Below are 27,425 nucleotides of genomic sequence, written 5' to 3' on the forward strand. Positions count from 1 at the left end.
ATCGACGAAGTGAGTGATTTTATACTGACTCCTATCACAGCGTTTGGAGACCAGAACCTGTTCTGCACCTGCGGACCTGTGGAAGACGCCACCGACTAGATACCCCCGCGCCCTCAGTCATCATAAATGCTTTTTTTACGACTTGACAATCTTGCATTTGTCTTGCCATTTTTTCCCTTTCTTTTTCCTTTTTCAATCCCGAAAAGTTGAATCTGTTTGCAAGAATATACTTGGAGCCATTCGAGCTTCGGTTTATAATTCACCATTTATCACACAGCTACGCATGTATTCATGTCCTAAATGTCTCAACACAATACCCCCCGGCTTTCTGTATTATTGCCTACTTTCGTTTCTCACTTTAGACCTCCCTTCGATGAATAGAGTCCTGAGAATCTGTTTTCACCTCCAATATCACGTCTAGCTTTCGATTGAATACGAACCTTGATGGAAAATTTGCATTGAAATTCTCATTCAGGCAGGTCGCTAGCACAAGCACCCACTAGATACTCCCAGTCAAGCTTCTTTCTCCCCAAGAACATCACATCTCACAGTCTTATAAGCGCGTTTGGCGCTCGGCAAAAAAGTAAGGTTAAATAAGTACGCGGCTCTGTCCCGCTTTTTACCTAAATAAGTGGGTCCAACCTTTTTGTCGCTTTTCGTCTTTTCATTGAACGAAAGAAAAGGCAGTTGAATAAAGTACATTCAAATAGCAGAGCCTGCCTCAGCTTTGCGCCGAAGCAGCTTATTTCTACATGGTGGCATACCTACTCCCGAGATGGTTTGATGTATCATCTATGGTTGTGCTTCAAAGAGTTGTTACTAATGCTTCAACGCAGGAATTTAGTTCTGTCTTCATTTTCATCACTTTCATCGCTAACTAGTGGTACATTCAGATGAACACGATTCATCTATAACTACTAAAAATCGTCGACTGCTAGTTAGTACTCCTGCTTCAACTACTATGGTTATAATAAGCGATGTATCAAAAGAGTTTCGAAAATATATTTATCGCTCCGGCAAGGGTTGCATTTCATCCCGAGCGATTATTAATTAAAATGCCGTGCCGTTAAACCTTGTCAAAACGCAATGAAGGCGATCAGTACGTTTCAGCTACAAGTGCGAAGATATGGGGCTTTATGACGAGTTTGATAACTAAATAACCACAAGCAAGGTGAAACTGGTCCTGGGGATAAGGAAATACCAAGGACTTCAAGCCGAACCACATAATGATGCATACATTCCGTAGATATCTATGGGCCGAAACTTATCTTTAGCCCTCCTCTGCAGAGCAGTATACTAAATTCGAGCAACCCCACAAACGGCTTCTTTGTTCATGATGTCTCAGCAGGCGACGTTATTCAACAAGAGAAAGGCATCCGAGGATGGATCTATTTATGGCGTCTGCCGCGAGCTGCATCATTACGGCTGATTTACCCCACACAGTCCAAGGGCCAGACTCGCCGTCGACATGTCAATCAGGTAGTGATTTAGGATGCAGGAGTCTCTTCTGGCATGTTCCATCAGCTCAAAAGTTGAACATATATTGAATAGCAGAATAACGCGATATCATTAAAACAGTCATTATAAAGACATGCACCGCAAACCCGTAGAGCTCCGTAGCTTCGGTTAAAACTCAAAAGGAAGACAAACAAATAACCCTCGGTGAAGCTGTTGTAAATCAATGCGTGGGGGAAATTCCCAGGTGTGCCTTCCTGTCTATGTGTGCGTTCGTGAGGGCTGTGATGTGGCTATTGATTGGCTTGATGTTTGGTTTAGATCCGTTTGCTGGCCAGGCTGATGATTCGATGTAGTTGACTGTATGTAGCCTGGTGGAGGCGACTGTGGCCGCGGAGGAGGTGAAGACGAGGAAGCAAACGGCTGATCTAGCTTTGGTGCACCCTGCTCTCGCGGGTAGTACGGGGGAGCTGGAGTATCGAAATGGCGGTCCCTGTCATGTTGCTGGCCTAGATGGGCCGGTGGGATCGTCTGTACAGGATAAGCTGGAGCAGCGGCCACGCCGTCGAAATGCTGTGGCATGTTCTGGCTCTGGAGTCGGAAGTTCTGGTGTAGCAGCTGGCCGGGTGCGGCGGCCCTGCTGCGCCGTTGGGCCCGGTAGAAGAGCAGGAAGATTGAGAGCAGCAGAAGAGCGCAACCGCACGCAACAAGCACTAGGTTGACGCTGTTATCGCGAAAGTCTCTCTTGTTGTGTTTGTGCCACGAAGGCCGGAGATGGGCATGCAGGACAGACATCGTTGAGCGTCTTCTGGTATCGCGTTCCAGCGGCTAGCAGGTAGATATGAAGATATGACAGGCAAAAGGAAGCGTCTCGACGGCCCTTTATAAGGGCTTGATCCGTCGCCCGTGGCAGTGTAAGCATCCCCCCCGGCCCGTATAACAGTCGCAGTTATGCTGCATGCGTCATGGGGGCCGCAGCATCGTAGGCTCAGGAGTCAGCCTTTGGGCGCCTAACATGGTCTCGTAACAAAGATGCCTGCACTTATTCACATCCTGCAGGCTCCGTGTAAGCAGCGTGCGCCCGTCTACGCTGTCGCCCGATCGAACCCGGCTGTCTCCTGCTCTTTATTGGCCTGGAGACGGGTGCTCAGGGGGTTGTTAGGGGATGGCGCAGTGATTCAGCATGGCCGCATGGGGATCCTGTTTGCCAGGAACTGCATCGCATCAAGCAAACCGAGCTTCGTCCAACCCAGGAGAGCGAGATCTAGACATCCATTGACCTGGCAAGTATCGCTGGCTGTGGCCGATCTCTGCTGAGCTTCCTGTCGTCGATTAACCGCGGGTGGCGTTGCGGGTGAAGATTTAGCGACCGCCGATGATGGCTTGTAGTTAAAATGCCGAGCATATATAAGAGTCACCGGCAGGGCGTCCGTCTTCTTCTGGCTGGCTGGGAGACATAGCAACTCGGCTAGACAGCAGGCCGAGCATCGAACTGGACTGCCCGCTTGTTTATCTGTTTGGACCGGTGCCGGCGCCCCTGCATACGCCTAGGAAGAAGAAGACATGGACCAGGACCAGTTCCGCTCCGCCGCGCATTCGGCAGTGGATGAGAGTAACGACGCCCTAACCACCCCCCAGAACAGCTATACAGGTCTCTAAGACGAGTGCTAACGTCTTCTGCAGTCATCCAATACTTCGCCGGCCTGCCGTCGCAGCAGGTCCTGCCCGACGTCGAGCCCGGCTATCTCAAGGGCCGCCTGCCCGCCGCCGCGCCGCTGGAGGGAGAGCCATGGAGCCAGATACAGGCGGACCTGGACACGCTGGTCAAGCCGGGCGTGACGCACTGGCAGTCGCCCAACTTCATGGCCTTCTTCCCGGCGACGGTGACCTACCCGAGCATCCTGGGGGAGATGTACTCGGCCGCCTTCAACGCCCCGGCCTTCAACTGGCTGTGCTCGCCCGTCGTCACCGAGCTCGAGATCGCCGTCATGGACTGGATAGCAAAGGCCCTGGGCCTGCCGGACTGCTTCCTCAGCACCTCCCCGACCCTCGGCGGCGGCGTGATCCAGGGCAGCGCCAGCGAGGCCGTCATCACCGTCATGGTGGCTGCCCGGGAGCGGTATGCGAGCGACATGGCCAGGGCCGAGGGGCTGGACGAGGGCTCCGAGCAGTGGGAGGACCGGCTGATCGAGATCAAGTCACGGCTGGTCTCGCTGGGCAGCGACCAGGCGCACAGCTGCACGGCCAAGGGGGCCCGGATCGTGAGCACTCGACACAGGACTGTCCCGACCCGGCTGAAGGACGACTTCGCCATGACCGGGGATGCGCTGCGGGAGGTGCTCGAAAAGTGCGAACAGGACGGGCTGATGCCGTATTACCTGACCACCACGCTGGGCACGACCAGCACCTGTGCAACGGACAGGTTCGCTGAGATCAAGGCCGTCTTGAACGAGCGCGAGTCGTGGAAGAAGATCTGGGTGCATGTCGATGCTGCCTACGCCGGCGCAGCGCTCATCTGTGATGAGTACCAGTATATCACCCGGGACTGGAGCGAGGGCGTCGACAGCTTCAACTTCAACATGCACAAATGGTTGCTTGTCAACTTTGATGCAAGGTCCGTCCTCTGTTCTATCCCCCTAATACATTAAAATATTGTATACTAACAAATGGTGATAGCTGTCTGTTCATACGCAACCGGGTCGACCTGACCTCTGCCCTGGATATCACTCCTCATTACCTTCGAAACCCGCATTCTGATGCCGGTGCAGTTACAGACTACAGAAACTGGCAGCTTCCCCTGGGACGACGCTTCCGGTCACTGAAGATCTGGTTTGTCCTGCGCTCGTACGGCATCAAGGCCATGCAGGCGCATATCCGCAAAGGCATAGACCTCGGCATGACCTTCGCCGGCCTCGTCCGTAACCAAAGCGACTTGTTCGAGCTGGTGACTCCACCGGCCTTTGGGCTGACGGTCTTCCATGTCACCGAGGCTGCTGCCCGGCAGGTAGCTGGTGGTGACAGCAATTCGGTCACCCGCGAGGTGTACGAACGTGTCAATGCCGGCAAGGAGGTTTTCCTTACCTCTTCTGTTGTTGAGGGATTGTATGTCATTCGAGTGGTGAGTGCTAACGAATTGGCGGGAGAGAAGTATGTGAGAAATGCATTTGATATACTTGTCCGGGTGACCAGGGAGGTCCTTGATAGTCCGTCGAGTGCCGAGAAGGTAAAGAATTGAAAAAAAGGAGCAAAAGGGAAAAAAAGAAAGAAAGAAAATAAGAAAGAAAATCCTCTAGATGGTAGAGCTACTGATAGATCTCCGCTCATGGGCCATTGGCTACATAGCTTGACTGTACGTTTGACCCTTTTTAGAAATGAAAATAATCTATACTTTGATTAGGAACTAAATGCTGTCTATTATCCGTCATCTCACGTTCACGCTCTCATGCATATATCCATGGTCATATCCTTCACTGGCTCCAGATGGCGGTGATCATGCCGTTGATGATATCAAAGGTCTCCTGGGGGCGGCTCAGGTAGGGGCTGTGGCTGGTCTCGATGTCCTTGATGTTCCAGTCCAGACCGCTCTTGTCCAGCATCATGGTCTGGATGGCAGCAGGGACACAGCGGTCCTGGGTGGCGCGGATGTATCCTCGTCGGCCACCGTTGTAGAACTCCTCCTGCCAGGCTGGAGCAGAGCTGGAGCTCTTCAGGACAGACATGGCCTGCTGCTTAAGCTGGCCAGCAGCCTTTGCAGCAACGTCGCCTGGGACATCGTGGAAGAGGACATCAGTTGGGTTGTCGAGGGTAAGCTGGCCGGTGGCCTCCTATTAATGCATGTTATGTTAGCAAGAGAGTAGGTCTATGGATATTAATGCCGGCGAGAACATACATCGACGTTGACAAAGTCGTCGAACTTGCCGCCCAGGGCATCGAAGAGAGACATGCTCTCCTTGGCCAGGAAGCCGGCGATGAAGATGAGGCCGACGACGCCGCCGCTGGAGCCACGGTCTTTCTTGCTGAGGCCGGCCGCGGCTACGCTTCCAACACAGCCGCCAAAGGAGTGCATGACCAGGACGACATTCTTGCCGTCGTCGAGCAGAGGGAGCAGCAGCTTCTCGCGGAGATAGGCGGCGTTGGAGGCGACGGTCTCGTCCTTGGGAGCAGCAGAGTCAACGCCAGGCAGCTGGAGACAGGCGGTTGGGTAGCCGGCCTTTTCGAAGATAGCGAGGAACTCCTCGTAGTGGGCTGGGGTGTGCCAGGCACCGGGGACCAAGGCGATAGTTGGCTTAGACATGTTGTATATAAGTGGATGGAAGGGGGGTTGTTTTTATAGTGTTGTTGTATTGTTTTGGATGATGATGATGATGATGATGATGGACAGAAGACCTTTCGATCGAGGGGTATAGACAGGCCTCTTTATATCTCCAGGTTCACCCAGGCGAGGCTGGCTGATACAGGCCTTTTGCAGGTTTCCGGACCAGCAATGCATGTAGCTGATGATGCTTCCTTCGGGAAAAGGGCCATCTTCAGCCTGGGAAGTACCAGCCAGCGCGGGGAATAAGTGGTATATTCTGACTGCCGTTCGCCAGTTCTCTCTCGGTAGTTAATGTCGATGCTGTTCCAGGATATCGCCGTCTTCTCTGGATGAAACCAAGCTGGTGGCCAGTTGCTGGTCAAAGTATATAAAAATCTCCGTGTTGGCCGGGATAAATAAGTAGATAAACAGTTCAGGGGCTGCGAGCTGAGGTTGCTGAAGGTTAAACTAATTAAATTGTCGACATGCTATCTATCCCTTCGGGTCTATCTGCATTTGAGATCTATTATTGTTTTATCTCTGCGATATTCTTTTCAATGATGGATGGCTCTTTTCAATTGGGCGTAAATACCCCGGGGACCCTAGGGATAGCTTGATGGCGTGCATGGATGATGATGCACTTCAATGCACTACATTCGACTTCTTTGAACGAGGTCTACGCCTAAGCCCTGGCGAAGAACGAATAGGGGACGACGGACATGGGCGGCTTGCGGATGACAGGGAAGATCCACGGCGGCATGCACCACATTGCCCAGCATATCAACCACAGAAAGCCGACCAGCTTCATCCATAGCGCCGGCTCCTTCTTCTCTAAACTCCGTGCAGCTTGACGGGAGAACGAGCCCGTCGTGATCCAGCGGTAGATGCCGCAGACGGCGTCCTCGATGAGGATCCCCAGCGCCTGCACAGTGAAAAACGTCACTATCGCGGACTCCCGCAGCGGGACACCCTGCATGGTGTCGATGGGAAAATGCAGCAACCCCGAGACCAGGAAAGCCATCTGGATCCTGACGTATCGAATGAGCAGCAGCAGGATCTTGGACTCGGGCGCAACGCTGTCTGCCAGAGGGAGGCGTAGGATGGAGTGAGTTATGAAATAGCTGTAGTCGACGAGAAGCACCCGCAACTGTCGATGCCATACCATGCTGTCAGGCAATTAGCAAGACTTGAATCATATAATATATACATAGAGAGTACGAAGTACATGGGGCTACTCACCCCCATAGGTTTCTGATGGAATAGAGCCTGGTCAGGGGCCCGAAGAAAGGGGGCCAGTCCTGCGCCCGGCTGAAGCCCAGGCCGACAGCCAGCAGCGACACCAGGTCCGACATGGTGAGCAGGTATAGATAGCCAGACGCAGCGTATCCGACGATCGAGCCCAGCGTCTCTCCAAGGTCCTCGCCCGAGAAGTCTCCAGCGACGATGCGCGAGAGGATCTGCTCCTTGCCGGGGCCGAACTTGACGTCTGCGCCCTCGAGGGACTGGCTGCTGATGAAGTCCAGCGCCAGATAGCCCAGCACCAGCCGAGCAGCCCTGAAGACGAGGAACTGCCGCCTGGACGTCTTCCTCGCCGTCTCGCGGGAGACTTCTGTATACCCTTCGCGCCGTCGGTCGGGGGAGGAGATTTCGCAGAGCCACGACACTGCGCGGCCGACCCTCGCAGTCCTGGACAGCAGCCCGTCCGCCGTCTTCCCGCTGTCCTTTTCATCGCCGGCCGAAGAGGAAGAAGAGCCCGAGTCTCCTGGATAAGGGTAGGCCGCCTTAGAGATGCAGAGGAGGTCGAACATCTCCAGGGCCAGGCGCGGGCCGTAGCCGACGCCTAAGACGAAGTTGAACGGCATGACGGGGGTTGCGTAGACGGCCATCTGCGAGACGAAGAGCGTAGGGAGCATCAGCACGGGGAGAAGCCATGCTCGCAGCGACGAGGTCGGGGGCACATGGACGAGGACGAGGAGCAGGAGGAGATACGCTGTTGCGGTGGCCAGGAGGCAGGTCGTGAAGGCGTAGCTGTAGCTGTAGCTGTAGCTGGCGGCCATCCTTAGCAACTAACTAGTTACACCTTGACTGCTCCAGCAAGACAACTAGTTACACACTGTCAGCTCTGTCAGCTCTGTCAGCTCTTCAGCTCTTGCGAGAGCCTGGGGACGAAGAGGCGTCCATCTCGTGTGATTATATACGTCCAATATATTCATTGCTTTGGCCGCGATCCTCCGAGAAATGTAATATCAACTACGGGAAAAAGCCACCATATCCACCCAACTATCTAGCTGCATGAAGTAAAGCATTCCTCTTACTTAGGGCTTTATTCTCTTTTTCCTCCCGTGTTGTCTCTTTTTTATTCCGTGTTACCTTCTGTCGCTTGTAATTGTTATCTTGTTTACTTTGTGGCCTCTCCTTTATTCCTATACAGAATCCTCAACCCCAACCCCCTAGCCCCTGAGGCCTCCCCTAAGCGTAACTTGACAGCAAGACTTGAAGCTATAGTATGTAGAAGAAGAGAGAACAGAGAATGAATTGCAAGGGGATATTTTACAGGTGGACATGGTGGTATTTCAGGGAACACGCCTTGATAGAAGTCGATGGCCGTACGGAGCAGCGTGTTACTCACTAAGGATCACTATGTATGTGCCTTGATCCTCCAATATCATATCATCTTTGCATATATATATAGGCCGATATAGTGGCCAGACTCCACGAGCCCATGCATAATGCGGTTCTTAACCATGGATATGTATAGGCAGGTGTATGTAGCTACTCTCATTTCATACACAATATATAGGCAAGAAGATAGCGATAAATGGCTGCTGGAGGAGTATCAATGACAACTGAATTCTCTTCCTGAGTCTCACACGACAAGTAAAAGTCAAGAAAGGAAAATTTGCATCCAGGCTGGCCCGTTATTAATTAATACGATGCATTTCACTATCAGCTCGCTTGTTAGCTAGTTGACTTGGCCGGTTAAACGACTGAACGGGAGGATCACCATTCCTTCAGCAAGCTTGGAGCTCGCGATAGAAGACAAGCTACAGCTGGCCAGGCGCTTAATTAGTAAAGTTAGTTAGCCGCCGTACGTTGACTGCCCCGATCTTCCATGACTCCTGACAAGCCTTTCTTAGCTACCGTCAGGGGGTTACCCACTGGCGCTAGCAGTCATCGACTATTATGAGATCAATTATTTGATTATTCGTCACTCTAAAGGGAGCTATAAATATATCCGTCATTAACATTAAATATCTATAATATCTATCTACAGCGCGAGGTAGCGAGAGAATCCTTCTTGCTACGCCACCTGCTCAAGAAGACCGCACGATAGACCACTCTGCGACTGTTGCACCGGTTCCGTTACCGGCTCTGACCTCCACGGGACCCAGGGCCTGGTTGCCCCTGATCAGAAGAGTTGCAAACTTCGTAGCTGGCACAGTCGACGGCAGCGTCACGTTCGTGGTGTTCCCCTTGTAAGACATAATCATGTTGAGATCGATCTTGATCGGGTCATACGGATCGGACAGTGGAACCTTGGCTGATTCCCACACGGTCACAGAACTGGCGGGCGTGGTGGGCGAAGAGCCACTGGCGCCGCCATTCTCAGGATCCGTCACCGGGTGCAGTGGTTCGTCGTGTAGTACAACTTTCGCGCTGACAGGTGGTGCCTGGGCCCAGTCAAACGCGAAGCCGGAAATGGTTGCAGAGGAAGCATGGTCCGGTAACGTGACTGTTAGCGACGAGGTTGAGCTTGCACGTCGAGGCTGCCACTTAGTCGAGGCTGCCCCATCGACAGCCGAGATGGGGAATTGTCCGGGAGAGAACTCGTTGGGGGAGAAGACCGGCTGGCACTGCACGAGGTTGCCTGCAAGCGTGCTGATGGAGCCAATTTGGCGGTTGGGAATAACCAGCTGTCCGCTTGGAGGCAGCGAGTACACCGTAATGTTGTTTGCTGGCCCGACATGCACGGTAATAGGGGCACTGGCGTACTTTGGATCAGCACTGGTGAGCGGTCGTCGGTTAGTGGCTCGCTGGATCGTGGTCTGCGTGTAGTTGGCGCTGGCCTCAAGCGGCCAGCCGTGCCAGTAAAATGTTCTATACCGTAAATGGGGGATTTGAGGAGGCAGGTTAGGGTTCAAGTGCAGTATCCCGTCGGGTATCAGGCGTAGACCCAGGTAGCCAAACACCGCAACCTGGTTGGCTCCGCCATTGCCTGTAAGGAATGGATACGCTGGGTGGGTTCCTCCGTTGATAGACCAGTCATCCACCAGTTGCTCCGAGAACTGGAAGAAGGGGGCTCGAACATACGGGCTAAACGAATATTGCCCATAGGTATACGCTGAGCAGCCCGAGGGAGATACCTCGTTGGCAACGATGGAGAAGATGGCATATGTCATTGCTGGTCCGTTTGGTGATTGTTTTGCCGCATACTATATACACTTTGGTTAGCCAATGTTTAATTGAAGGTGTAAAGTAGACATACATAGTCTAGGTCACGGAGGGCATTATCATGTGTGTAGTCCTCGGTATAGTGCAGTGGGAAGGTGTTTAGGACGATGTCTGCCTGCTTCACCTGCGTGCTTCCATTCATAGTCGTATATTCCAACGTGATTTGAGAAGCTTGATCTCTGGATACTTGCACATTTTGTGCTATCTCATTCCAGGTCTGGTTCGCTCCAAGGCCAAACATTTCCCGGAACTGGTTGGCGTATTTCAAGGTGGTTGCAATCAGAGGCATTGTATACCCACCCCCATCAACCAAATTGGCATATTCGTCCTGTTTTCCTAGTTAGTAAGCTGATAGAAAGACAGAATAGATGGGATAGCATACCGGGTCCGTCATGTTGGTTACTGTCCATTTCGTTCCATTCTTCTCTACCAGCTGGGAAAAGAAGGTAGCAATAGAGTTGTACACTGGGAAGAGCTTCGACTTGAAGTGTTCAGTGTCGCCAGTGGTTACCCAGTTGTTGACAATTTGCATCCCAATGTCACCGTTCAAATGATACTGGTAGTCAAAACACGGGCCTGTAGCAGTACAGTTGGCAAATCTGCCGCTCGTCCAGGGATATACTGCAGCATCTGGGGAGAAATAGGTGTCGTTCTTGGAGGAGAGATGCTGTGTCTGAGCATTTCTCAAAGCCTGGCCGTACTTGTCGACTCGATAGTTGGAGAATATCTGTGATGCTTCGGGGAAAGCTACCACAAGACCAGGTTGCATCCATATATCCGCATCCCAGAACACCAACCCGCCATAGGAATCAGAAGTCAGTCCACCGACAGCGATACTACCGCGGTTAAGGGGCGCGTTCCTTACGGCGGCCAGAGCATTGTTGCTGACAGTTGATTGCAGCAGATAGTAAGGATTCACCACGGACACAATGGAAGCCTCGATGATATGGTGGTCGAGTGGTAGCCATTTCTTCCCGGGTATCGTGTAGTCCTCTGTAGAGTCACTGGGAAAGACAGTAGCCCATTCAGCGATGTGGGACTTCAGGCTCTCTTCGTAGCCTGTCCGCAGCGCCCTTGCCGAAGCTTCTTTGGCGGCCTGTCGGGGATTTTTGAATCCGTCCGTAGATGCAGCGCCGACAAACTTGTCTATCTTTGTAGTCTGTCCTGCGCGCAGTTTCACATTCACACTTTGGGCGATTGTAGATCCATTCATATGAATATATGGCTTATCATCCACCAGTGAAGACGAAGATAAGTCTACGCCTTCAGTACCAGACAGTTCAGCATAGATGAAGGCAGTGACATTGCTGATGCCCTCAGGGTTGACAGAAGTGTAGATGGCACTTCCATCTTGGCCTGAGCCTTTAAAATCAGTCCTAACCGCAGAGTACCCGTCGATAACGTTGACCACGCTCACATTCCCATCTCTGGATGGAGTGATCTCCAAGCGCACGAGGGCTTGGTTGACATGGAGTTTATGAGCAACCAGCTGGTAGAAGATATCGTATGTTCCATTGTGCTTCTCTGGACTCCAGGTATACTGCCAGGTGAGAATTCCTCCTTTCATGTCAAGCGTGGAGGAGAAGTTGGAGATGGTTGAATTCTTGACAGTGGCGTCGAGAAAGTTGCCATCACCAAGGTCTAAGATCAAACCAGACCAGTGCGGAACACCGCTGATGAGATCGCCTCCATACTTGTCCAGCCACGGGAAGTTCGTTGCATTGATACTCCGCTGGAAGCTGTAGAAATCGGAGATGGTAGCAAATGTCTGTCTGCGCGAAAATACCGGCCACCCGTTGATCACATCGCCAGATACGGGGATGTCGAGCTCAAAGAACGGCCCGACAGCAGCAACGTTGATACCCAGGTATCCGTTTGCAACAGATCCTCGGGACTGGTAGTGGCCTTGGTCAAGCTCTGTGGTCGTCAGCCTCCAGTTTGCAACATCCCAGGTGACACCTTTGAACCTGGTTGCATAACCGGGCGGCTCATTGCCGGGGCTTCTGTTTCTCGCTGCTGAATTCCGGGCAAATACGCCAGTATTCCTCTCAGCGTCAGTCTCAGCTGCAACTGCGGTTATTATTGACAGCAACCACAGTATGCATGCAGCAAGATTCTACGACTCATCGGTTAATTCTCATTCACGAAGGGGTAAATACATGTCGAAGTCAGTGCAACTCACGATATTCGGTTGTTTCATGATTATAACTAGCTAAACATCCGCCAGCTTGCTTGTCGAGGTGTCGTCAAGAGACCGAACCAAGGCGGGAGGCGGGAGGCTTAGTTATATTCACGGCCACACGACAGCTCGCAGCAGGGAAGCCCTGGCAGATTGGCACGCAAGGTGCCGACGCAGCAATGTTACCTTAGCCGTCCATTATTATTTCTGGCTTGATGGTTGAAATACGGCACAGGAACTGGCATGTTATTGGCACCGAGCCCGTATTTGAGTTGGCTTTTCTTTTCTTTTCTTACTTCAACCACGGCATAATAATGTTGATGACCGAATCCCGCCATGCACGAGAGAGTTGCCCGTGTGATGCAACCAGCCTAATTAACCCCAGTCGTTAAGTTGGCCAAACCCTAGAGCTTAGTTAGCCAACCGGACCAGACTGCTCTGCAACTATAGGACTTGGTTATGGATATTTTTTGTTGAAATCGCGAGGGCGTCCAGAGTTGTTGTTGGAAAAGACGGGGAAAGATGACGTCACGTGGCGGCCCGAGCCTGCCCAGAAGTTTATGTAATGGAACCTTATTAGTTATAGAGATCACGTGCAGTAGTTGATGATGTCATCAGCCGGCTGTCTTTTCAACAACCAACAACGACTTCTCTTTGCAACGGACAATCACCACTGACTTCCTAGGCATACAGTATTATAGACAGGACAGAGGACACACGCAAGCTGCTTAGACTGCTGAGTCGAGAGGCGAGATGTTGACGATAAACCACTTCCTCCATCAGAAAATACAGCTTCGAGGATTAAACGAGACCTAAACCGATAAAAACACAAGTCTGCATCCACAGGCATATATAGCCATATATAGCTGCGAAACGGCCTTGTCACTCCAGACCAAGAGAACTAACTCCTGACTCCACTATTGTCGTCCTTTCTCTTGATTGCACTGATCCTGATAACTTCCTAGGGGGCTTGCTAGCTGGACCAGACAAGCTTGGAATGACGATCCCAAAGTCAAACACAGACTTTGGATTCCTGGGGGCGGTTGAGTTTGACGGGCTTAGTTGAAGGATGCTTGTTAGCTCTCCAGCCTTCTGGCAAGGATTGTACCAGTTAGTTTAGACAAGGGTCTCCGGTTTTTTACTGTCTGTTTATAACCAGCTGGTTAACTCGCTATTTGATGGTAAAGAGAACAAGAATTGCTCCGCAGGATGTTAGATACTAGGGCTCAGGAGGCGCTGTCCAAGCAAGCACTGATACGGCTGTAGCTCTCCTCGCACATCTTCCGCTTCTCCTTCAGACTTTCATCGAGGACAACCTGTTGAACACGCCGTGCCAGGGCTGCGATGGACTCAAATTTCCCATGCCAGCAGTCGTAAATGATTGCATCGATCGGGTCACTTTCGACATTTAGCTCGGGGAATTTACAGCCTATAAGCCTATTGACTCTTTCCGCACCATCTATATCCGCATACAGCTCAGACCCTCGGCTCATGAACCAAAACACAGAGCCCAGAGCGAACTGCTCGGTATCCGGCCCAGCTATCCCATAATCCTCCTTTCGGTGGCGAACATATGGCTCAAATCCCACTTCTACGGTCTCTCCAACCTTGAGTGCATGGTCATAGTCGATAAGTCGAATCTGGCCTTGGTCATCAAAGAGGATGTTTCGTGGGTTGATATCCCCGTGTGCATATCCTACTGATTCCAGACAGGCTGCGGCATCACAGAGCTGCTGCATCCATTGTAGCACGGGGTAGGGTTTGTCGGCTTTCCATAGGCGGTCGTAGAGGGTGCCATTTGGGAATAGCTCCATAAATATCACGTCTGGCCCGGTGAAGAGGGAGTGGGCTATGTGCTGGCATGGCTCTGAAGCAAGGAGCTGGAAAACAGACTGCTCGTGGCGCAAGTGTTCCCCGCCTGGGGTGTACGAGATTTTAACGCCGATGTTGTTTGCAATGGATATGAGGACGGAGTGTCCTCCAACTCCGTAGATGGTAGAACCAGCAAACTGAGTCAGGACCTGTTGGATCAAGGGGTTGAGGTTTTCACGGGTTACTGGTGACGAGGAGTGACGAGTGAGTTGGCCAACAACCTCGCAGAAGTACTCGTATGTAAAATTGAGTCCTGGCATGCTGACTCGGGAGAATGACGCCGGCCGTTACAAGGACATCCAATCCGACGCGAAAGTCGGGGCGGAAGCTCTTATTTATCTTTCGAGGCGAGGCAGCGCGAGGAAACGATCGACGGATGGCTCTTTATTGTTTCCAGCCAGTTAAATATTTTGATTTTCGCGGTCCTTGAACTTTAGTTACGTATTTCTGCACGGTTGATTGGCCAATTGCAACATAGTTAACTCGTTAGACTAAATTTCAAAACAACAAGAGTATTCGGTCCCAGAGTAATAATATGGTGGTACCAGGCTACACCGCTCTGTCACGACGTTGAACGAGAGATAAAGGAGAAATACAAGCAGTGTCAACAATAAGGGTACAGCTGCTACTGGTTCACGGTTTCACGCCATGTATTTTTCGTTCCAGCCACAAGGTACCAGCGTCCTCGGTGAATACAATCATCGCACGGCTCTCGCTTCTTGGTGGATGCAAGATAATTTGGTCGTGGGACCCCCCCAGTTTCGCATGGGTCCTTGTTGCAATTTCTGACTTGGTTCGGTGCTTCTGGGCCACGATGCCCGCATCTCATTTGAACCGGTGAAATGTCGTAGTAGCACATCGTTATCCGCTGGAAAAGCCCATCCTTAGTTATCAGCCGCAGCACTAACCGGTTATCTCACAGCTCAAGCAGACTTACAGGTATGGCAGATAGTCAGGGCCTGGTAATCTCAGTAAAACACCGACTTAGATGTGTTTGCGAAGTTATAGTTATACCTGGACCTTTGGTGCAGTTGCTAGTTACATTGTCTCAATCTCCTGGAATACATGCTCACTTATATAACTATGTTTCCCAATCCCTCCGATGCTGTTTAGTTTGATAACTTCTTCCATGTTTGGTGGGTAGGCTAGAATGCAGCCTTGCATTGTAGGCCAGGGTGAGGCAGATAATCTAGTGTACTTGTTGGCTTGTTCCGTGGAGTCTGGAAGTGTGTGGATGGTTTGATCCTTGAGGCAGCAAAAAGAATCTTGAGCCTGTATATTCTTTGCCCAGTTAAGTTTTTCGTTCAGTAACGAAGTAACCTGTTAGTAGTTAGTTAACTAACTAGTTTAGTTAAGTACAATGAGAAGAAAAAGCAATTTTGTGGAGGGTAACAAAATTGCTTTTGTCTCTGGGTTCCCCCACCAACAAAAGATGACGACGGAGAGGGGCAGGCCGAAGAGCTTCCCATGAATATCGGGACACTGACAGACATCACCATCGAATAAACATCAGGATGAGAACATCAGGATGAGTTACAGGAAGCACTTTATTCCCCTTGAATCCGATCCAGAAATATTCACGGATCTGATGCACGGGCTCGGGGTCTCAAATGCCTATGCATTCGTGGATGTTTGGTCACTAGAAGACACGATAGATATCCCACGGCCTGTCCTTGCGCTTCTTCTCATATTGCCGTCCTGTCCAGAATACGAAAAGCCCCTGGTAACGCACACGGACTGCGATGCTGGCAATAGGGAGGTCATATGGTTGAAGCAAACTATCAATAACGCGTGTGGCCTTTATGGAATTCTGCACGCTGTTTGCAATACGCCTGGGATAATTGGTGAGTGATACCTTTAAGCGTACTCTTACATCCTCCTACTATATATAGCTGTTTTACTCACTGCTTTTTGCATAGGTAGCGACTCTATTATTAGGAAGCTGATTCAACTTCCGTCTTCCGACCGCAGTGCCTTTCTAGAAGACTCAAAAGAGATAGAAGAGCTTTATCAAGAGGCGGCACTCGTTGGTCGCTCCGAAGCTCCACCAGCTGAAAGCGAAGTGGACCATCACTATTTATGTTTTGTCAAATCTTCTGGCCATCTGTATGAACTCGACGGCGATCAGGAAGGACCCATTGACAGAGGGAGCCTGCTGGAGGAAGAGGACCCCCTTTCGGAGACAGGGATACAGGCTGTTAGAAAGTACATCAATAGTAAAACTGATGGAGCCTTTGCACTACTAGCATTGGTTAAAAGTTGAAAAGAGAGATATACTGCCAAATTTAAAGCAGCGTCAGATGGTGGCTGAACATCTTGTCTGGGGACAGGTCATCCACTGATTCTCCATCGTTTGTTAGTGCATTCCAATCCAATCCAGGAAGACATAGAAATTCCCAGAGATCGCCATGGCCCCATGATGCCGCGACATGTAAGGGTGTCCACCCTTCATGATCTTTTAAGTTGATATCAACATTCGCTGTTGCTAAAAGGCTGACAATGAGACGGAAATTCATGTTTAAAAACTGGGAGGGTGGGCCCGCTAAAGATAGATGTAGCAACGGCAGCTCTCCCCTCTCAGTTTGTATACCTTGGCGAGGGTTAGCACCGTATTTTAGGAGTGCTTGCACTGCATCAACTAGCCCGAATTCGACAGCCCATATAAGTGGTGTCCTGCAATGAAAATCTGTTTGGTTTATCATCAATTCAAGTGTGCCGGTTCGAGCAGATAAATCGAGAAAATCCTCCAATGATTGGCTGGTATCGATACCCAAAACAACATTATGAAGTGGTGTAAAACCTCGACTATGCAGGTATTCGGCCCATAAATCACCTGGACTGGTATTGAATAGTTGAGCAATTCGTTGGCAGTGCGTTGGAGGTGCAAAGAATGCATTTGTAGAAATTGCAGAGGCTAACGCAGAGTCAATCATGGTTTCAACAGGGCAACTAACATCTTATTAGCCAGGAAGTATTAGAGTAATGTCTTAACTAACGATATAAGCATACTTATGAATATCATCTTCCCAGTTGGTGTTTGCGCCAAATAAGACCAACTGCGTACATAATTCCATCGCAATGTTACTGCCGCTGCCTTTCCAACAGTAGTATGCCGCATACTAGATCAAAATTAGCACCATACTAGTAAACTATTAACAGAATATATTGATTTAGGGGTCGTTCTTACAAATAAAATCCCCAAACCATAGGGGTCGACATCATGAACAGATGCCTGTCTGGTTCCCAGAAGGTTTAAAACTTCCAACGTGTTTCCATTTTGAAGCGCCATGAATATAGGTGAGTCATACGGTCTTTGAAATGATAGCGTAGAACTCTTGTTAAAGGTAGATTCGATCACAATACCTTCTGCAAAAGCAAGCTCTGTTTTGAAAAAGAATATTGTAAGTGGATAGGAAAAACAGAAAACAATAATGAAGAGTACCTGCCAAAACGGAATCTCTATCAGGTATGTCCTGATAATACGGCGCTTCGTTGCTCGTCAAGGTATCAATATTATACTCAGCCGGAGGAGATTGAGTTGTCAACATTTCCTCTGGACAAAGTATCGGGAATTGCCCTTGGAGAGATCTGTCTCGTATGCGCTGGCCAACGTCAAGGGCCCCCGAAGTTCTTGCTAGTTCGTAAATTCCCGCCAATTGGAGGTGCATTGCTGCTTCCTTCCGCTGGGATTTGCGCAGTTCTCTCGAGGTATATCTAGTCTGTTAGCGGAGGATATTCCCATAGGAGTATAACGTACGTTGATTCTAGAATACCCCGGGATTGAGGTAGCACTATGATATAGCCCAGCCTATCTTCCCTATAATGACTGGAATCTGCCCGTATTTCCTGGGTCTCCGCGTTGTACAGGTACTCAACCCACTCCCAGTAGCTGTGTCCTGAAGCCACCCATTCCTGAATTCTTTCTTCTTTCTCGAGAAACGTATGATCACGCTCCGGAAGTGAGAGAATCTGGCTTGTAAACCCTTGAAGGCCACCGTTAGTCCAACTCCTTCCTGTATGATGTTTTGATGAAACAGCCATATGATATAGGATTAGAGAATCCACTCTATCACGTATAACCTCTATCTCGTTGTATTCAGACCTGTCCACCTTTCTCCAGTAGATGGAGGTCAGGTTATCATTGTTTGCCGATACGATTCCACCTGAGCTCCCATGTAATAAGTTTATATTGCTCCTCCATGTTATAATTGCAGATTGTACATTCATGGAGAGCGCAACTTCTTGTATTGCTAGGATGGATCGAAGACGATGATCCTCCCGTCTTGGTCGGGTACATGGTTTGCCAGTGTTATTGCACAACTTAGCGAATCGACTGAGATGTTCCTTGCTCTCTGCCGGCAGGCTGTTATAACAAACTGAGATATCAGCATTAGGCTAGGTAACATTATTAGCGAAGCTTGCGAAAATATTGTGGAAAGGGGTAAGAATACGAAGTACATATTGTTGAATGATCCTCGCTAATTCACGTAGCCCGTTATCAAGAGCAGACAAGTCAGACATTTTGTCTCTTCAGGCGGCTGCCTTAGAAGCAATCATATGGATGAAGCAGCGATAACTTTCATTTTAAGAGCGTCCGATTTTTTTTTTTCCCCCATGCTCTTGCCTCAATCACAGTTGGATGTGATAACCAGGCTGCAATATTCAGAGCGCCACATAGTTAACGAAAATGATTTCAATTCTGAACCGCAACAGGGGTTCTTTACGCCGAAGGTCGCAATACCCCTGTCATCTGCGAGACCTATATATTACGGGTATATTGGATACATCATGATGCGAAAAGCAAAACTACCCACATCATCAGTCCTTTTGATAAATGGAAAGACAGCGAATATAGAGACTCACAGGTCGTTAATAAGGTGGGTGAGAAAGGCGTGAGAAAGGCGTGAGGATACGGGCACAGTGCGGTAAAATATTGGTGGGGATAGGCGGACGTATGTAAGAGTGTAAATAGATTATTCAGGAGCTCAATGGTTGCGGTCGTTGCTCATAATTACTACCCGGAGCGACGTCGGAATGCAGGCTGGGCGAGTGTGGGCGGAGTATCAATGCAGTTACCCTCACATTTCTTTCACACTCCAGGCCAAGAAGAGGGAGGGGGCTGTGCCGCATTGAACTTGGATGAAAATCTCGATCAGAGAGATACACAGGCAGCAGTGTGAGCGACTCCGGTCCATGGTTTGGTTTGTTGTCTTTTAGACAAGGGGGCCCTTGTCTGGGTATTCTCTTTTCAAAGGCTGCCAAACTCTCTGCTGATGCCAGAGGAGGGCGGAGAAACCATAAGTACACAGCTGTCAAATATAGCGTCGATTGCTATGCTTCTAGCTCAGTTGTTTGTGTTTAATAAAGAGAGGAGAGAGTTAAAGAAGAGGTCAAGGAGAGAATAGAACTATAGGGGTTGTATCTGATAAATGTACTCTTTCCGAAGTCGAGGTTTCTAGCATGATTAGCCACTGACTTACCACATGTATCCATGTAGTAAGGTACTATCAAATAAACGATAACTGATTTAATGAGTCATTCGCAGTTTTAACGCACAATCTGCTTATACTTAGACGACTCCATGAGATATTCCGTTTGTTCTTCCTCGTCGCAGGGGGTATTTTCTTGTTGCAAGTTCATTTCTCCATTAAGATCAAATTAAAAAAAAAAAAAAAAAAAAAAAAAAAAANNNTTTTCTCGGCAATTGTACACCTTTCATCAGCTGATGTGCAGTCCCAAAGCGAACGTCTCTCGTCTTGACAGAAGCAGCAGGTTCTTGGAGACTCTTGTAGTTTCTCGAGTGTTGTAGAGTACCTCACAGGGACGTATAAGTCGGTGTGGTCGGGTGCCGCTTCAAAGTAAAAGAATCACCCTCATCCCATTCCCCAAGAGTTGAGTACCGTCTTGAGCTGATGGAACAACAAGGGCGTCTTTCTCGAAAAACCAGTCTGACATAGGGTCACCGTGTGAGTCTAGAAGCTGTATTTCAACGGCGATAAACTGTCTTGAGACTGTTCCCACGGACAGTAGATATTTAGTTCTTGTGGGACATAACCTCCGTAGGTAAAATGGAGATAATGTATCTATAAGAAGGGAGGCAGCATTACCTCTATCCAAAAAGGGTATGTAGTATTAAGATCTTGAAGGGAGATAACCTTTCCCTTTTTGAATAATGAGGGAGGGGGCGGGGGGGGCTTCTTTTCATGGTACAGGTTGATGGCAGCCTGTAGATTGATTTTCTGGCCTTCCTTTATTTGTGGGGTATCAACGATTGCTTGAAGCTCTGCAATTCGTCCTTCTACGCCCCATTTGATTGGGTTAGGACACGCAGGCAGAGGGTTGCATGTAGGGCGCGAGGTCATAGTGTTGGATAACTGGGAAGTTGAAGTAGGGGGTCTGTCCTTTTTGGCCTAGCACTTTGGTATTAACTTATTACTTAGCACGGAACCTATGACGTTGCTGGTTAACTAGAGGAAATTATAGGCTCGCCTTGTTGTAATCAAACTGTATAGAGACACTAAGGAGAAGAAGAGGAGTAGGGGGAGGAGGAAGAAGTTTTTATAGCCTGGCGGACGCGGGGGCAAACATGGCAAACCTTTCCCAAAGGAAAGAGGAATTAACTAAAGTAAGGGGTGAATGAAGGGCGAAAGAAGAGGGCAGTGAAGAGGCTTTGTTGGTAAAAGTGAAAGAAATTCGTAGCACTGGCGTACTGGGAAAGGGTGCTGAACCCGTGTGATACCGCCGTATGCATCACTCCGGGCGTTGGATTGAACATTGCCTCGCAATGCATGACAGCCGACAGGAAGGCGTTATTCAAGCTGCAGGTAAGGGACTTCCTGCGGCTTTCCCGGGGTGTCATACATCGGCCCGTACTCAGAGCCAACGGCCTACTGAGGGATGTTCCAGAATCCTGACACCAGCGACCTTGGGCTGATGTACAATGGCCTGGCTCATTCGGGCATTGGTGGACTGTAAACGGCGGAATGCTTTAGGTGGGGGAAGCGGAGCGGTTTGTATGACACGGATCACTAAAGCGTTAACGGCTTTGCGCGTGCTATAGATCTGGTCATGTTTCTCGCCCTTAGATATTCTCCTTTTAACCTTGACGGAGGGGATATTCATGGTAATTTGGTGGTTCAACGATGGCTATTGGTAGCCATTGTATTTGGATTCCTTAATGCTTAAAACTTGGCAGCATAAACTGAAGGTCAGTCCTCATTCTCTGCAGCTCGACCACTTGCTCTTGATCTTCCCTGTGGTGGTTGGCCCGTAAGCGCACGCTCGCCAACGAAGCAATCCCCGGTCCAGGGAGTTTTACAAACAGGGCAGACTTCAGCCTGCTGCAACCTGAAGAGGTTGCGAATGCAGTTCTGATGCAGACGACCCGAACATTGGCTAGTCGAACATCGTTGGCCCTAGTAAAAGGAAAAAACCCGTAAGCAAGATAAATATTAGATAATAGGGGGAAAAAGCCATATATCATACCACTGTGATAATTTCTTTGCAGGCAAAACACGTCTTAATCTTGTGGTTTTGGCGAGTATCCCCATTCTCATCTTCCTCTTCATTATAAGTTTCAACCAGCCACCCTCGAAGCTCCATCAATGCTCTGGGTGAGAGACTGTAGTATCCCGCCCGACTCCTCTCCAGCCAGCCTTCCCCTACCAGGCGGCTCAGCATGCCTTCGGCTTCCCTCATGCTCAATGGCTGTGCGGTGCCGCTCTGGGGAACTCCCTCCGATTGTCTCCGGTTCAAATTGGCTCCCGTACGGGCAAGTCTAACGGCCTCAATGGACGAGACGACCATGGCTTCGCAGCGTGAGGTGTTGTTGGACTCAAACATGGCATCGAGCAGCCGCTTGACATAGGCGATCTCATCAGCGCTGTAGGTCGTGGCAAGTTGCATCATCGGGTCACTGGTGGTGTTTATGAGGGCGTACACGCGCGATTGCTGTGTCTGGTGAGCAGTGCTGCGTATCTCAAGGTCAAAGGCCGATATGGCTGTGTTGATCGCTGCTATGTAGGTATTCAGGTCCGTCTGGGTGATGTCTCCCGGCAAGATCTCCCTCCCTTCTACCAACCCCTCGCTGTCAGCACTTGTCAACAGGAAAATAGACGATAAGCAGTATGAACTTACCGCTCACAGTAAATATAGCAGCAAGAACTGGTTTTGCCTCCTCCAGGGTCATCGTCGACCGCGACATGAAGGCCTGCAGAAACGCGCGGTGACTGTGATTATACCCGTCGTCCGCCATCGTAGCTCCGCCAGGCAGTTGCTTCTTTTCCCTCCCTTCTTCTGACTCGGTTTTATGCCTTTGGCTTCTGCCTTTCAACAGCCTCAAAAGGAATCAATTTGTTTGTTATTTGTTCGCGGCTTGGAGATCCTCGTCGCGCATAGTTGATGCTAAATCTGCGTGTAGCTAGTTAAGTTAGGGTTAAGAATAACTAGCTAGCTAGGTATACATACGTAAATCCAGGCACCCGCCCTGAGCCTAGTTAACCAACTAGCTCATCGTCCACGCCCTACGGAGTACATGAGTTTTAACTAGGTTGAACGCGAGCTGGGACCAAACATCTGGCATCCTGATAGACGGTAGAAGTAGAATCTTACAGTAATACCCCCTGGATGCCGTCTGCAAAACCGAACATCCAGTCAAGGCGACTAACTAGTTATCCGGCCTTTGATCTCCCTTCCACGGCAAAATCACCGGCCAGCGTCCAAGGCCAGGGCATGTTCGTGCTCTGTTATAGCTTGTGGAATAGATAATATACCGACAAAAAAACAGATACTATGGGCGAATTTGAAGAAGGTTGAACGTCTCTCATGGACTTTTGAGCGCTCGACGCCCCTTTTTAGGTAGGTAACCAAGGCTGCGATACTATCAACTATCAACTATCAACAACACATCTCATACACAACACTGAAGACGAAGAATAAGTTGACTACGTGGTATTAGAGCTTGCTGCGAGCCATGTCTGCCACTAAGCCAAGTCTGCTCACGTCGGCGCTGGGCTCCATGCCGGAGATCATCTCTGCCATCACCTTACCCGTCCCCAGACTGAGCGAGATCCCCCAAGGACCATGCCCGGTGGCCATGAACAGCCCACCTGAAACCCGGTCTGCAGTCCCTGTGATGGAATCCTGCAGACGGGCAACGATCGGTAGCCCAGACTCTATATAAGGGCGGAAGCAGAGGGCCTCTCGAACCACCTCGAGATCGTCGATGTTTTCTCCCTCCAGGCCGTCTTGGGGACGGCCCATCAATATACGAGCTGCCTCTCTCACACGGGCTAATTTGTCCTTTGTCATGAGAGAATGAGCATCAGTGGCTACCTCCGGCAGCGGGATGTCTAGTCCGTTCAGACCTGCAAGGTATATTTCCGCGTTGGTTCTAGAGAATACCTCCGGGCTGAACCCACACGACTGCGGATGGGTGGTGAATACTGCATGACTCTTCCCTCCATAGACCTCTCGCTCCTGACTCAAGGTATGGCGAGGAGAGCGGAACACAAGAGAGTACCCGGAGAGTGACAGGACTGGAATATGCGCCTTGGAGAGCGGGAAGAGTGAGCTGAATGCCCGAGGAGTCCACGGCCCAGCAGCAAAGACAATATTAGTGCATGGAAGGCTGCGTCTTGTGTGAGTCTGGATATCTTCTATTACCACCTTAGATATCACTCCAGACCCTGAATCTTTGGTCGTGGACACAGCTCTGGCCGGGTTGTGGACCTGTACGCCTCGCTCAATGCATCTGGCGAGCATGAATTTGCACAGTCGTAAGGGGTCTCTGCAGCATGTTTCTCGGTTAGATGCTGTGAAAGAACGTGTTATAAAGACAGCTCGGGGCCGATTGGCTTGACTAACACTTGTGCGACAGAGTCCCTGCTGCTAATCCTCTCTACCGTACCGCCTTTCTGTCTTGTCAACCATGCGGGCGATGGATACTCTTCGTTAGCTGTCGATCCGCCATCCCCCTTGTCCTTCGATGCAGCTTCCGCCCGGCTAGCCCCCCGACGGAGCCAGTCATCGCCCCTGGCCGTTTTCTTCCCATCCAAACCCTCGACCTGAAGACTCAATGCAATGCTCGGCATGTATCCCCATCTCGCTGTTCCATCATGCTCAGCGGCGAGCCGCTGATGCAAATCAAACGACAATGCACCCAGCTGTTCTAGTTCTGGAGCATACCAGTCCCGAGCAATGAATCCTGCTGCATAGCCCGATGCGCACGAGAACAGCTCTCCAGATGAGTCCACAATGTGAATTTCTCCTGGATGTTTCTTCTGCACCGCTGGGTCGGAAAGGAAATACGCTATGGAAACGCCAATAATTCCGCCGCCGATTATAACGGTCGACATGTTGCTGTCCCTGGAGGCCGTTGGTGCTGGCGGTCTATCTAAGACGGCCACCTACCAAACTGTTTATATATATAGCTTTCTCAACGTCCATGGCCCGCTTCTACAATATTCTATTACCCCACAGCCCTCATGACTCACTTGGCCGAGTCGGATAAAGGGGTGGAGTAGTCAAGGAAAAGTTGGAGAATCTAGCTATGAAAACCTTGGGTGAATATGCTGGATGTTCTGCTCTAGAAGCCTAGCTAGTTTACCTAGGTTATGCGTGGGCCGCATTTTAGCTCGTCCCTTGGAGCATTCGTCCGAGAGGCCTAGGCCCAGACCTGGCTAACCGTCGTTGAACTAAAAAAGAAGTTCAAGACATCGGCTCGCTGTCCTTTATATAATGCGCAAACGGATCGTTCCTCCAGTCCACATTGCGCACATACTCCATCCCTTCGCTCACTTGGTTGCTCACCACTGTTCCGTACACTGCATCGAGGAAAGCAAACATCAAGTCGATACCCGCCGACACCCCCGATGAGGTCCAGATGTTGCCGTCAGCCACCCATCTTGCTTCGGGTACCCATTTCACCTTCGGGCCGTGCTTCGTGACCCGCTTGTATGCCTGCTTGTTGGTAGTTGCATGTCGTCCATCCAATATACCCGCCTGTGACAGAAGCTGAGACCCTGTGCAGACAGTCAAGACATACTGCAGACTTGGATAGATTTTCTTGATAAACTCAATTGCTGGCCCAATGTTAGGGCTGTCGGTTCCATAACCGCCGGGGATAAGGAGCACGTCAATTGGCGGGGCGTTCTTGAATGTGTGTGTGGGCATGATGGATTCCCCAAACGTAGATCCGAACTTGTCGATCTGTGATGACCGGACTTGGGTTGAAACTGGGTCCATTGTTTCGGCGATGATGGACAGATTCAGCTTTCGAGCCAGAGAGAAGAGATTAAGAGCATCAAGGGGGCCAAAGACATCCAGCGACTGGAACTCAGGGAAGAGCAACAGTCCAAAGTTCGATGGAAGACCATCATCGGCAGTTGGCTGGGGCGGATATTGAGAGGTATGGTTAGATAGAGCTTTGACAGCCGTGGCGGATGCTGCCAGGGTCCAGGTGACAGACTTTATGAAGCGCATTTCCAAGGGTCTATGGTGAATCTCGTGGGCTGATGATTCAAATTGTTATTCAACCTCTTCCTCCCCGGAAGGAATTCAGATTTCCTTTATAGCTCGTTCCCGCAAATGAGCACAACGGGTTTTCAGAGGTCCGTTCAATGGAGGGTATCCCAGCAGTCCCTGTTCCACTTCTCACCGCGTCCTACTGCGGTCCACCTATAAAGGCAAAAACTGCACAATCCCTTTAGGCTCAGCACTTCAATTGGGCCTGTCCACGCTGAGAATTCGTCGACATAGGCCCGCATCCGTCTTTGTTTCGCGACTTGTCCAACCCCCTTCGCTATCTTCATCAGAAACTCATGGTGGTTCCTGCTCTAGAAGTCCCCTTTACCACCAGGTCCATGCTAGCTAGTGACAAGACTTGTGCCCAATTCCTCGTCAGCTGTATCAGTAGATCATCTCGGAGGGCGGATCGAAACATATCTGTTCTCTTCTCTCTGCATTTTTCCCACATCAACGCCCTCCAAGGATCGACATCCTTACATATCGCCCTTCTCTATACCGGGTCAGGGCGTCTGCCTAAGGCGCGCCTTTGGGACAGCTGTTGAGAAGCGATAATTCAATCCGCAAACTACTTTCTCATACAGGGACTGTTAGATGAGGAGAAGTAATGCGGACTCATCGGCTAATCTCCACCCTTTTGATTAACAACCCTGCAATCAACAACGCGAAGTGAGACGGGTGAATCAGTTGAGCTAGCAGGGGTGGGAAATCAAGTAGTAAATCCAACCCCGCTCTGTTCTTTCAGAGGCATTATTTAAGAAGACCACGAGGAAAGTCCCCGAGGGACACAAGCAGGTTGTCCACAACATCCTCAGCAGTCAGAAGTACAGCCCTGAGGCCCCTCATATCCACGAGAAACTACGGTACGAAATGAAAGGACTTATGTAACTAGTTCTGTCTTATATCTAATGAAGTACTTAGCTAGTTAGTTAATAACAGGTAGCAAATAAACGCAACCGTCAGCCCACCACACAAGCCAAAATGGTATCCGCTATCAGAACATCCGCACGTTCTCTTCGGGACTATATCTTGAAGACCAAGAGTCGCACCATCAACTTTGCTAAAGGCCAAGGCACACCGGGACATCGATTTGCACCCCAGCAAACAGGAACGAACGATGCCAGCATTGGCAGCAGGCTTGATAACGGAGACATTATCACCAAAGATGGGACCCAATACAAGCGTTACAAATTCCAGCTTAATAAAAACGCTCAAAATAGCACTCTAAAAGATGAAGCGCGGAAGGACTCTCACAAAGTATGGGCTCAGGTAGATGTGCAGATTAAAGAGAACCCAACCCTGGAGGAATCGAAATCTACTGTTGTGGAGGCATTTGATACTATTGAGGGTCAATTATCGTAACTAATCACAACCGATTTACGAAGATGGCTCTGAAAATTTGTTGTCAATCCGCATATTACAAGTTAAATCAATGGTAAATTTATGTTGTGATTAACTGCGGAGTAACGAGTTAGTTAGACCACGACCACATCCCGTCCATCACCAATCAGCTGGTTCCATTTTTTTGGGCTTCGAAGTTTTAACTTGTTAGATTGTTAACTACCTAGCTAACGTAATCCACCATTCGATGACCACTACGACTCAATAACCACATAATAAAAAAATTGAACTCCTATTATCTACTACCTT

At 49.9% G+C, this 27,425-nt stretch overlaps 11 protein-coding genes across 11 annotated transcripts; 2 read left to right on the forward strand and 9 right to left on the reverse strand.

The window, feature by feature from the left end:
• Positions 1-3,018: 3,018 nt before the first annotated feature.
• Positions 3,019-4,690, forward strand: TRV_07554 (uncharacterized protein; the record flags this gene model as incomplete). Its single annotated transcript, XM_003018380.1, has 3 exons — positions 3,019-3,067; positions 3,139-4,069; positions 4,132-4,690. 3 exons carry the CDS (start codon positions 3,019-3,021, stop codon positions 4,688-4,690), a joined length of 1,539 nt encoding a protein of 512 aa, XP_003018426.1.
• A 232-nt stretch (positions 4,691-4,922) lies between these two features.
• On the reverse strand, positions 4,923-5,749 carry TRV_07555 (uncharacterized protein; the record flags this gene model as incomplete). Its single annotated transcript, XM_003018381.1, has 2 exons — positions 4,923-5,279; positions 5,345-5,749. The coding sequence occupies 2 exons, from the start codon at positions 5,747-5,749 to the stop codon at positions 4,923-4,925; spliced, it is 762 nt and encodes a 253-aa protein (XP_003018427.1).
• A 682-nt stretch (positions 5,750-6,431) lies between these two features.
• TRV_07556 (TRI7-like toxin biosynthesis protein, putative) lies at positions 6,432-7,806 on the reverse strand (the record flags this gene model as incomplete). The annotated part of the gene is made up of 2 exons (XM_003018382.1): positions 6,432-6,915; positions 6,989-7,806. 2 exons carry the CDS (start codon positions 7,804-7,806, stop codon positions 6,432-6,434), a joined length of 1,302 nt encoding a protein of 433 aa, XP_003018428.1.
• Positions 7,807-9,063: 1,257 nt separating this feature from the next.
• TRV_07557 (uncharacterized protein) lies at positions 9,064-12,401 on the reverse strand (the record flags this gene model as incomplete). Its single annotated transcript, XM_003018383.1, has 4 exons — positions 9,064-10,182; positions 10,236-10,529; positions 10,584-12,317; positions 12,384-12,401. 4 exons carry the CDS (start codon positions 12,399-12,401, stop codon positions 9,064-9,066), a joined length of 3,165 nt encoding a protein of 1,054 aa, XP_003018429.1.
• Positions 12,402-13,606: 1,205 nt separating this feature from the next.
• Positions 13,607-14,512, reverse strand: TRV_07558 (Rho-associated protein kinase, putative; the record flags this gene model as incomplete). Its single annotated transcript, XM_003018384.1, has 1 exon — positions 13,607-14,512. The coding sequence occupies one exon, from the start codon at positions 14,510-14,512 to the stop codon at positions 13,607-13,609; it is 906 nt and encodes a 301-aa protein (XP_003018430.1).
• A 2,025-nt stretch (positions 14,513-16,537) lies between these two features.
• On the reverse strand, positions 16,538-18,773 carry TRV_07559 (uncharacterized protein; the record flags this gene model as incomplete). Its single annotated transcript, XM_003018385.1, has 6 exons — positions 16,538-17,201; positions 17,262-17,371; positions 17,440-17,633; positions 17,695-17,966; positions 18,010-18,647; positions 18,711-18,773. 6 exons carry the CDS (start codon positions 18,771-18,773, stop codon positions 16,538-16,540), a joined length of 1,941 nt encoding a protein of 646 aa, XP_003018431.1.
• A 1,562-nt stretch (positions 18,774-20,335) lies between these two features.
• On the reverse strand, positions 20,336-20,614 carry TRV_07560 (uncharacterized protein; the record flags this gene model as incomplete). The annotated part of the gene is made up of 1 exon (XM_003018386.1): positions 20,336-20,614. One exon carries the CDS (start codon positions 20,612-20,614, stop codon positions 20,336-20,338), a length of 279 nt encoding a protein of 92 aa, XP_003018432.1.
• A 1,117-nt stretch (positions 20,615-21,731) lies between these two features.
• TRV_07561 (uncharacterized protein) lies at positions 21,732-22,440 on the reverse strand (the record flags this gene model as incomplete). Its single annotated transcript, XM_003018387.1, has 2 exons — positions 21,732-22,267; positions 22,389-22,440. 2 exons carry the CDS (start codon positions 22,438-22,440, stop codon positions 21,732-21,734), a joined length of 588 nt encoding a protein of 195 aa, XP_003018433.1.
• Positions 22,441-23,204: 764 nt separating this feature from the next.
• On the reverse strand, positions 23,205-24,607 carry TRV_07562 (uncharacterized protein; the record flags this gene model as incomplete). Its single annotated transcript, XM_003018388.1, has 2 exons — positions 23,205-24,064; positions 24,160-24,607. The coding sequence occupies 2 exons, from the start codon at positions 24,605-24,607 to the stop codon at positions 23,205-23,207; spliced, it is 1,308 nt and encodes a 435-aa protein (XP_003018434.1).
• Positions 24,608-24,959: 352 nt separating this feature from the next.
• Positions 24,960-25,733, reverse strand: TRV_07563 (uncharacterized protein; the record flags this gene model as incomplete). Its single annotated transcript, XM_003018389.1, has 1 exon — positions 24,960-25,733. One exon carries the CDS (start codon positions 25,731-25,733, stop codon positions 24,960-24,962), a length of 774 nt encoding a protein of 257 aa, XP_003018435.1.
• Positions 25,734-26,756: 1,023 nt separating this feature from the next.
• Positions 26,757-27,137, forward strand: TRV_07564 (uncharacterized protein; the record flags this gene model as incomplete). Its single annotated transcript, XM_003018390.1, has 1 exon — positions 26,757-27,137. One exon carries the CDS (start codon positions 26,757-26,759, stop codon positions 27,135-27,137), a length of 381 nt encoding a protein of 126 aa, XP_003018436.1.
• Positions 27,138-27,425: the final 288 nt, after the last annotated feature.

This window comes from Trichophyton verrucosum (genome assembly GCF_000151505.1).
Source record: "Trichophyton verrucosum HKI 0517 chromosome Unknown contig01027_1.f1.exp, whole genome shotgun sequence".
Classification (NCBI taxonomy): domain Eukaryota; kingdom Fungi; phylum Ascomycota; class Eurotiomycetes; order Onygenales; family Arthrodermataceae; genus Trichophyton; species Trichophyton verrucosum.